The sequence below is a fragment of the Mus caroli genome, chromosome 16 (assembly GCF_900094665.2).
Source record: "Mus caroli chromosome 16, CAROLI_EIJ_v1.1, whole genome shotgun sequence".
Taxonomy (NCBI): Eukaryota; Metazoa; Chordata; class Mammalia; order Rodentia; family Muridae; genus Mus; species Mus caroli.
Window position 1 is genome coordinate 494,424 of NC_034585.1, and position 11,029 is coordinate 505,452.

At 43.6% G+C, this 11,029-nt stretch overlaps 1 protein-coding gene across 2 annotated transcripts; it reads right to left on the reverse strand.

Annotated features, from left to right (window-relative positions):
• Positions 1-1,111: 1,111 nt before the first annotated feature.
• On the reverse strand, positions 1,112-10,330 carry LOC110311949. Of its 2 annotated transcripts, XM_021185529.1 has the most exons (4): positions 10,106-10,330; positions 9,025-9,090; positions 3,989-4,187; positions 1,112-1,376 (listed from the first exon to the last, which is right to left on the reverse strand). In XM_021185529.1, exons 1-4 carry the CDS (start codon positions 10,191-10,193, stop codon positions 1,352-1,354), a joined length of 378 nt encoding a protein of 125 aa, XP_021041188.1. In that variant the 5' UTR covers positions 10,194-10,330; the 3' UTR covers positions 1,112-1,351. The 2 variants fall into 2 exon arrangements, 1 of the variants encoding a protein (XP_021041188.1); XR_002380011.2 differs by lacking the exon at positions 1,112-1,376 and having other exon boundaries at positions 3,970-4,187; positions 9,025-9,106; positions 10,106-10,323.
• Positions 10,331-11,029: the final 699 nt, after the last annotated feature.

An 11,029-nucleotide genomic window follows, 5' to 3' on the forward strand; every position in this document is an offset into this window, starting at 1 on the left:
AAAAAAAAAAAAAAAAAAAAAAAAAGAGAAGAGAAAATCTAAATCTTTTTACTCACAAACATCACTAAGCATTTTTTAATTTTTCTTTTGTCTTTCAAAAAAGCTTCATATTTTTCCCCTGTTGGGATTTGGACATCTCCAGCCAATCCAACAAATTTAATTATTAGTTCTTATCTCACTAATCATTTAATATAGAATCTCTTGAATGTCTATTGAGGTGTTTCTATCTCCCCCTCTCTCCCTCCCTCTGAGGTGTATTGTTTCTCCCTCTCTCCACCCCTTCCTCTTCTCTCTCTCTCTCTCACACACACACACACACACATAGTCTCACTGTGTAACCGAGTCTGACTTTAGGCTCACAATCCTCCTGCCTCTGCCTTCTAATTGCTAGGATTATAAGTGTGTGCTACCACATCTGGCTCTTGTTTTTAAACAGTCTTTATTGTTCAGGATTATAGACTGAGCAATAAAATAGATATAAAATAGAATAGTATACAATAGAATAGAATAGAATAGAATAGAAAAAATAAGCTTACGGTGGGAAAATGGGAAGCCCAGAGTGGAGACATGGAATCCATCTTTGATCTCCTCAGTTTGTTGCCTACAGCATCCTGGCCTCAACAATACTTTGACTGTCTAAGAATCTCCAGTTCCCTAATTTTTAATCTTTTCCCTTCTTGATAAGTTTAAATTTCATTGTCTGCTATGACAAACACTGGTCTGCTCATAGACTCAACTTCTCCCTCACTCATGTGATTATACTAGCTTGGCAGAACCACACTGGAGCTAAATTTGGCTACTTTTCACCTGAGCACTGAGAAAAATGATATTGCTCATTGTCAAGTATGGCAGTATACTCCTGTAATCCCAACAGTTGGGAAGGTGAGGCAGGAGGATCCCTGTGAGCCTTGGCTACATAGTGATTTCCAGATTGTCTTCAGCTACATAGCAGGACCCTGTCTCAAGGGGAGTGGAGGAGCTGACTAGTACCCTTATCACCAATAGTCACACATCTGCAGCGGGCCATTCAGACTGCTGGGCAATCCTATAAGTGCATGGTCATTCAGTCTCCTCAGCTGAAGCCTCCAGCATCTCCTTCCCCTTTCTTACTTTCAGCCCACAGTTTTACTATATTAATGAGTAAACTAGAACCACCAAGACACAATTTTCACAGGTTTCCCACAATGTAGTTGCTTATGAATCTACAGTGTGCCCATATTTCTACCCGTCTTCCTGTTTGTGCCATCTGAAGACCTGAATCCTCAGGTTAGGTACATAGCTGAATTCATAGAGCTGTTGAGGATGATCCTGATCGTCCTGCCTCTACGCCCTCATCCCTCAAGAGCCAGGATTAAATGTGTGGATGACCCCATGAACTGCAAAAGAAATTTCAAGACAGTGTTAAATCTAGACCATGGCATAGTTGCTGCTCACTGCTCTTAGATAGTTCTATAGTGAAAAGGAACAGAAAGACATGGAAATGTATAATTTGGGGAGCAAAGCCTTGTGAGTAAGTCTGAAAGAAGACAAATGGGTGTAAAGAAAATGAATGCAACTATTAAAGAGGTCAGCAGAATTTGGGAGAACACTCATAGTTTGCTGTGAGCCAATCAGAAAGGTTCCTTGAGGTCCAGAGTCCACCCATCAAAGGAGAGAGAGTCGACTAAGAATGTTACTGAGCATGTTCCCAGCTTGTAAATAGTCACACAGATAAGTATTTCTTTCCCAGCATCAGCCACTAAGGAGTACTAAGGAATACACAGCCACTAAGAGCTGTGGAAGAATAGGGTCAGACAACATCTCAAGATGGCAGCATAACTTTTCAGCATTGCCCATGTGGCAGTCAGGCATGGTAATGCAAGAGTAATAGGAAGAAGAAAGCTCCCAACAGGTTTCCAAAAAAGCTAGGGCCAGCATAGCAGTGTCAGAATCTCGGAGAAGGCCCCAGAGGCCATAGAGGCCCTCATGGAGGGTGAGGAGGCTTAGGAGATCCACATCTGAGTACCCAGTCTCTCCCTACCACACCTGGTGTGTGCTATTCTAACTTAAATTCATGTGGCCTTGGGGAGGAGCTGAAATAATAGGTTGAGGAAGACTAGGGAAGGAAGACTCCATTTGACTGGCTACTGTGGGAGGACTCCTCAAAGCCTTGCAAGTAACCCCTCACTTATGCTCTGTAAGGAAGCTCAATAAACTCATTGCTTCCTCCAGCATGAACTCTGGTAAGACTGTGCCTCTGTCATTGGGACCCTCGGAGAAGGGGTAGATGTTATGGCTCCTCCAGAGGTAAAAGCCCAAAGATTGGGGATTCAAGGTCATCTTTGATGACACAGCAAGTTTGAAACCAGCCTGAGCTATTAAATAAACAAACAAACAAACAGAGGTTGGCACTATGAAGATAGCTCAGCAGTTAACACACTAGTTACTCTCAGAGCAACCCAGAGGTCCTGAGTTCAATTCCCAGCACCTACACGGCAGCTCACAACTGTCTATAAGTCTAGTTCCAACGGATCCAACACTCTCCCACAGATATACATGCAGGCAAAACACCAGTGCATATAAAACAAAAATAAATAAATCATAAAAAAAATAATAAAAACCAGGGGTGAGGCTGGAGGGATGCAGCTCATGGCTAGAGGACTTGCCTAGCCCAGGGTTCAGTCTATCGACAGCACAGAAAGCAGGGCAGAGTGGCACATTTCCACCACCCCGGCACTGGGAGATAGAGGCAATGGGACCAGAATTTCCAAGTCACTCTCAGCTACAGAGCAACTTCAAGACCAGCCAGATCTATAGGAGTCTCCATCTTTTTTTTAAAGGATGAGTGACTTTGGAGAGATGGATCAGAGCTTAAGAGTGCTTGCAGCTCTTCCAGAGAACCTGAGTTCAGTTCCCAGTACCCATATCAGATGGTTCACAACAGCCCATAACTCAAGCTCCAGGGGACCCAACACCCTCTCCTATACACCACATATACACATACACACTCATAATTACAAATAAAACAAACCTCTTAGCCATGAGTTCCAGGACAGCCAGAATTACACAAAGAAACCCTGCCCTGAAAAAAACAAACAAATAAACAAACAAAAACCCAAATAAATAAATAGACTTCTCTTAAAGAGTAGTAAAATTAAAATAAAAGACAGAAGAGTAGAAAATGGGGAAGAAACAACTATTGGGGAGAATATTTTAAAGATTTTTTATTCTTATATTTTTACATGTGTGAGTGTTTTGCATATATGTATGTATTTGTACCACATGCATAAAGGCCCAGGAGAGGGTGTTGGGTCCACTGGAACAGGAGTTACAGTCAGTTGTGAGCCACCATGTGGTACTAGAACTGAACCAGGGTCCTTCTACAAGTGCAAACAGTGTTCTTCTTTTTTTTTTAATAAGAAATTTTATTTCATGTGCGTTGGTGTCAGATCTCCCGGTGCAAGGGTTACAGACAGTTATAAGCTAGCATGTAAGTGCTGGAGATTGAACCTGGGTCCTCTGGAAGAGCAGTCAGTGCTTTTAACCACTGAGCCATCTCTCCTGCCTACAACCAGTGTTATTAACGGCTGAGCCATCTCTCCAGCCCTCTATTGGGAGTTTTTAAATTGGAACGAATGTATTTTGCATTATAAGATGTCTATGAGCATATAGGGGCCAAGATTAAAAGTGATATATGTGAGATTGCTCGGTGGTACAGGTACCTACTTGCCAACCCTGATGATGTGAGTTAGATCTCTGGGATCCACATAGGGGTAGGAAAGAGCCAATTCCTGAAAATTGTCCACTGACCGCCACATGTGCACAGTGGAACACACATGCATACAAAATAAAAAAATTAAAAATTATATATTTGTGTGTCAAATTGACAAGGGGTATACTTATAAAGGTTAATCATCATTGTCAACCTGACTTGATTTGGTTTCACACACTTATTGATATGTCTATGAAGAAATTTTCAGATAGGTTTAATGGAAGAGGGAAGACCTACCCCGAACATGAGTGGCAGCATCTCATGGGCTGGGATCTTGTGCTGAACAAGTGGAAAGAGGAGCGAGGTAGCTGAGGACCAGCATTCCCTGCTCTCTCTCTTGGCTTCCTGACTGCAGATGCAGTGTGAGCAGCTCCCTCATGTTCCTGCTGTCTTGCCTTCCAGACATGGTGAACTGTATCTTCATAGTGAGAAAATGCTTCAAAATACAAAACAAAATATAACTTATTCTAGGGCAAGGATTGGAAAAATCACAAATCTATGCATAACTGGGTATGCTTGGCACAAGGAGTGGCACTATTAGGAGGTGTGGCCTTGTTAGAGTAGGTGTGGCCTTGTTGGAGGAAGTATGTCACTGTGGGCGTGGGCTTTAAGACCCTCTTCCTAGCTGCCTGGAAGCCAGTCTCCTCCTGCACCATCCCTGCCAGGATACTGCAATACTCCTACCTTGATGATAATGGACTGAACCTCTGAACCTGTAAGCCAGTTCCAATTAAATGTTGTCCTTTATAAGAGTTGCCTTGGTCATGGTGTCTGCTCACAGCAGTCAAAAGTTGTATTTGTTTCTGTTGTATTAGAGTGTGGACACACAAGTTCATTATGAATGTCTATGGCTGTTTTCATACTACAACAGAGCTGAGAAATTTTAACAGAGAACAAATTATCCAAAAACCTTAAAGTGTTTAATATCTGCCTTTATAGGAAAAGCTTTCTGGCACCTGCTTTGGGGTATAGTTCTAAGACTTCTAAGGCTTGCATGTTAATTAGATGCCAAGTGTCAAAGTAGTGTCATAGTCTATCCCAGCAGGGCTGTCATTCCAGTGTGGCTGGCATTGCTCTATGTAGCTCTTCTTCCAGGCCCGAGCACTCAGTCCTCTTGGTGAGAGAAGTCACTCTCTGAGAAGACTGGGAGCATCCCATTCCACCCAGGAAGAACTGGCTCTCAGTCACTGATTAATGGAATCTCTCACCCTTTGAGCTCCATGGGTCTTCTCTCTCCTCAGCCTCTCCTTCCCCAGTGTGAACCCCACGAATATCATCTACTGCAGGGTTGAAAATTCTATTCCTGCCTCACCTTGGTAAGGCCACTGTGCTCTTTCAGGATCCAACATGGTAAGATGTAGAAAGTCCACATTTTTCTAGATAGAATTCCATTCTCAGTGTTTCACTAAAAACTGCACTTGGTAAGGGCATCGGAGTCCACAGATTGCAATAGTTAAACATCTAATCGGTTGTTTCTAATTTAATGCATGGGTACACTTGTCGGTGCAGGTGCATTGCTCACTGAATCAGAGCAGGGAGCGATCATGCCTCAAAAGGAAAATGAAGAATGACTTAGGAGGTACTGACATTGACCCCTGGACTCTCCAGGCATGTACACAGGTGCAATGCACATAAAAGCTATATCTGTGCATCTCAGGGGCGTTGGTAAACCAAACTCTGGAGGGGCAAAGCCAAGAGGATATTGGATGCTTCCTGGCCAGCATCCAAATTTTATGTGGATGCTGGGACTGAACTCAGGTCCTCCTGCTTGGGCTGCAAGTGCTTTCCCAACAGAGCCTTCTTCCCTCAGCCTTTCAGCCAACCCATGAGCAGTCTCCCACAGAATGACTGCTTCGTTCTTGAAGGCCTAGCTTTTCTCATCCCTCCAGCTCAGGCTCCTCTGATAATGTTTCGCCTTCATTCTGAGCTCAGGATGCTGGGATGCTACAGGGCTCAGTCCTTTCCTTCCTGTATAGATTTCCTCCTCTCATTTCTTAGACAGAGACTCTGTCTTAGCCATGTTCTATTGCTGTGAAGAGACACCATTATCAAGGCAACTCTTATAAAGGAAAGCATTTAATGGGTCTGGCTTACAGTTTCAGAGGTTTCCTGCATGATTGTCATGGCCGGGATCATGGTGGTACACACACAGAGTAGCTGAACAGATGAATAAGAACAAGAGGCAGGTGTCAGGTCAGTAGCACATTTTAACCTGAGTACATAGAAGGCCGTAGCTGCTGTTCCCTGAGGGAAAGGGGACAGAGAAGCAGCTGGGAGGGAAGAGTGAGGTCAGATGGTGACACAGTCATCGAGGTTCCAGTCCAGAGCCAGTTTCTCAGGGTAGGGGAGGTCTCCCTTCTGACTTTGGTTTACTGAGAGTTATCAAAGAATGTTGAAGGGACATCAAACTGACTCAGTGGGTAGAGGGGCTTGCTACCAAAGCCTGATGATCCCTGGGACCCACACAGTAGAAGGAGAAAGCCAACTCTCACCAGTGTCCTCTCTGTCCCCCACATACACACCTGTAAATGCACACACACACACACACACACACACACACACACACACACACAGGACGTAATACAAAGTTGAAACAGAATGTCAGAGCCAAGTGGTGGCGTATGCCATTAATGCAAGCACTCGGGGGGCAGAGGCAGGTGGATCTCTGAGTTTGAAGTCAGCCTGGTCTGCAGAGTGAGATCCAGGACAGACAGGGCTACACAGAGAAACCCTGTCTGAAAAAATTGAAACTAAACAAAAGTGGCAAAGAGCCAGGTGTGCTGGTGCAAGTCTACAATCCCAATCCTCAAGAGCTGGTAGCAGCAAGATCAGGTGTTCAAGCTTACCCTCAGCTATACAAGGGAGTTCAAAGCCAGCCTGGACCAAACAAGGCCTTGTCTCAAGAAACTAAAACAAAAACAACTATCAAAATGAATGCTGAGTTTTCTGTAGCTCTCCTGAACTTGAGCTGACCCCTGCATTTTCTCCTCAGTTTACCAATACCATGAGGCTCACTGGGAGACAACATCACAACCTGCATCTTATTCATGGGATAAAGCCTTATATGACTGTAATTTGATTGTGAGTTTGTCTTTCTGTTATCATTTTAATATACTGCTGGGTCTGGTTTGTTAATATTTATTTAGGACTCCTCCCGAGAAGCCTGGCCTGTAATTTCCTCTGTTCAAATTGCCCCTGTCTCACCAACTAACAGCATTCGCTTTCCCTAGAATTTTTTTTTCTGTAATAGTTTTTATATGATACAATGTAATATTCTCCTGAATATCCAGTACTGCTCACCCTGAAGACATATGCTTCATATTTGGCTTTGTGTTATTACGGTAGTATGTGTATGTATATGTATCATATCTTACAGAGTGGAACTTAACTAATGAATGAGATATGCTTATGGTTATAGGTGCATATGTGTATTAAGTCATTTTTTCAAAGTTGCTGTGTTTGTTTTGTTTGTGGCAATGCTGGGACGAAAGCCAGGGCTTTTCGCATGCTTAGCAAGTGCTCTATCACTGAGCCACATGGCCAGTCTCTAGTCATCTCTTTTTAAAAGCATTGCTGGGTTACAGCGTCTACAGACTAACTCAGCAATCAAGGTGATTGTCATGCAAGCCTGTGTCAGCTCCATCCAGCCACATAAAGACAGAAGGAATGAGCAAATCCATCAAGTTGTCCTCTGACCTCTACACATGGGGCAAGTGCTCATATACATATAATAAATAAAGTTACATTGAAGTACTATTACAGAAGTGTTCCCATGATATCTTTAGTACCTCTATTTTATCTGCTGTTGAATTGTTTATAATTGTATTTTTTATTTTTTTTCTATTTTGGACCATTTCTCAGTCTTTCTAGAGGGTTTTATTCTGTCTTATTTTACTTGCTATAAAACAAAAACAAAATTTTGTTTTTATTGTCTTTATTGGCTCTTTATCTTCAGTTTTATTAATTCTTGCTTCATTTTTAATAACCCCATCAACATATAGGCCTATACACTCTAACTAAGAGAAAAAGTAGGGCTGAGGAGATATCTCAGTGGGTAAGAGCACTTGATGTGCAATCACGGGGAGGCAAGTTCAAATCTCCATCCTTAGGTAAGAAGCTGGCTGCGTGTGCCACATGTGGCCTCACAACTGGATGGCTGCTGACCTAGATCAGAAAGAGATGGTTCCAAATAGACATTTCAAGTAGGCTATAAAAATAAAAGAATACCAGTTGTCATAGAAATGCAAATCAAAACCACAGAGAGCTAATACTTCCCAACCCTTAGGATGACCACACTCAAAATAAACAGTGAAACAAGGTTGACAAAGGCCAAAAGAAACTGGAATTTTCGTACTTCATTGGTGGGAAGGGAAACTAACTGTACAGTCTCTGTGGAACCCAGTCTGAAGTTTCTTAAAAGGTTTAGCACTGAGTGTGGTAGCCCATGCCTGCAGCCCCAGTACCTGGGATTTCAGTAACACAGCAAATTCAAGGCCTGTACTACATGAGACCCTATCTTTAAAAAAAAGTTAAGTATTGAATTTCTATGTAACCCACAAATTCCATTCCTAAAAATATAACGAGGAAAATGAAAATATATGTTCCCACAACCCTTGTACACTCTCAAGGCAGAGAATACCAGATCATCAAGAATACCAGGGGTCTGGCCAGGCGTGGTGGCGCACGCCTTTAATCCTAGCACTCGGGAGGCAGAGGCAGGCAGATTTCTGAGTTCAAGGCTAGCCTGGTCTACAAAGTGAGTTCCAGGACAGCCAGGGCTACACAGAGAAACCTTGTCTCGAAAAAACCAAGGGAAAAAAAAATACCAGGGGATTAAGGACAGACTTGACTACATAGGAAATTTGAGACTAGCCTAGGCTATATGAGACCCTGTCTTTAAAACAGATTATAATGATGGCTACGAAACTCTGAGCATATGTCAGTATCATTGCCTTGTAACAAAGAGTTAAACAGGCCAGGCACAGTGAGCCATGTCTGCAACCATCCCAATATTCAGGAGACAGAGGCAGGAGGACTGATGAGAGTTGGAAATCAGCCTGGTTTACATAGTAAGTCCCAGGCCTTTGTGGGCACAGAGTGAGACTCAATATAATAAACAGATGATACATTTCAGATGCGAGGACACTCACTCAGTCCCAAGCCCACCCCCACCATTTAGCGGATCCTAGATCAGACTATGTGCAATGATAATAAATATGCTTAAAATATAAATTAATCTAGCCATTATCAATAAATATATGCCATCCCCTTACCTTGATGTGTGAACCTTTGTAACTCCCTAGAGATCCAGACTCCACAGAAGACGTTCAGGCTCCAGACTGAGGGGATAGACAGCTGGCAATAAAGTGATTGATGTACAAGCATGGGGGTCTGAGTTCAAATTTCCAGTACCCATGAAAAGACCAGGCTGAATGGCACCTATCTGTAAGCCTAGCTCTGGGGAAATAGTGGGGACCAGAACTGGTTGGCCAGCTAGTCTTGGCAAATTTATTAATTCCAGGCTCAGTTGGAAATCCTATGCCAAAATACAGTGTGGCAAACTAAGGTGATGTCACACACCTTTAATCCCAATACTCAGGAGACAGAGGTAGGTGGATCTCTAGAGGTAGGCTAGCCTGGTCTATATATTAAGTTCTGGGCCATCTAGGGCTACATAGTGAGATAGTGTCTCAAACTTAAATCATTGAGGGCCTGGAGAGATGGCTAGGTGGCTAGGAATATTGTCTGCTCTTTCGGAGGACCCAGGATCATAATCCTAGCACCCACATGGAGGTTCACAACTCAAACTCCAGTTCCAGGGGATCTGATCCTCCCTTCCTGCTCCCAGGATTGCCTGGCATGTACTTGGTGTACGGACATACATGTAGAAACACTCATACCCATATGACCAAGTGGAAAAAGGCTTAAATAAATAAATAAAACTAAGGTGGAGAGTGAATCAAGACACCAGTGCAAACTTCATATCTACACACACACACATACACACACAGAGACAGAGACAGAGAGAGAGACAGAGACAGAGAGACAGAGAAAGACAGACAGACACCGAGACACAGAGGCAGAAAGAGATAGAGATGGAGACACACAGAAAGCATGAATATTCCTTGCAGCTCTGTTCCACATGAGGGGTAGGTTAAGAGCTCTGTATCCAGTCTTCTCTCCTCCAACTCCTGAATCTGGCCACATTATGGGGCACCCATGTGCATGTATCTGGGTACCCTAACTCTATACAACTTGCTGTGGTCATGTCTTCTATAAACATCCAGTCCTTAAAACCCTATATGACAGAGGAAAAGCAATAGGGGGTTATTTGTCACTCTCTAGAGTACAGACCTAGAGAAGATGCCAGCACAGGCCCTAGAAACCAGTGTTGATATGGCATAGATCCCAGGCTCCGTGTATATACATTGCTCACTGTCATGGCCTGTTTGGAGCTGTCCTGGAGTCTTTGTCCTTTGGGAGGGGGCCTGGCTGGAGGATGGCCATGGCTGTCTCTAAAGATGGATGCCCAACCCAGTAGATGTCTTTGCCCATGTCTCAGGGTACCCTTCCATTTTGCTGAATGAAACAAATCCACACCAAAGAGTCTATTTCATCATTATGATTTTTTAGAACACAGGGACAAAGAGAAGATTCTAAAAGCCTCCAGGAAAGGGAATGAGAGGGAAAGAGGGAGATGGACAAGGAATGGCTTCATATAAGGAACCAGTATCAGAATGACAACAGGCAACGCCCTTCCAGCACAGAGCTGGAGGCCGAAGGCAGAAAGCCATGCTTTCAAATCCAGAGGGGGACACCTGATAACCTAGAACTCTGTATGCAGAGGCCACACTTGGAGCCGAAAAGTTCTCATGATTAGTTTGGACTTACAACGTGAAGGATGTAGAAGAAGCACAGGCAAACCCTTAGCCAGCCTACAGGGGGATTTCCAGGAAAGATTAAGGTAAGAAAGCTCCCCAAGAGTGAGCAGAAGCCAATGATGGCCCAGATCTGAAACAGTCCAGGATGAGGCATGGCTGTTTGTCTGCCCAACTTTGCCTCTTGCTCATCTGTCTCCTCTACTGCTACATCCTTCACTGGCATCAGAGTCCAGCTTCTCCAAGTCCGACATAGACTGAAGACCAAAGGCTCTCCAGGAATCTTTCAAGCCTTCAACACCTGTTGAAGCATCCAGCTTCATAAACTGGGGAGTCACCTCATCTCAGCCTCTCCAGTGTAAAGACAGCCACTGTTGGACAAGCCCTGTTGGTTGTAAGG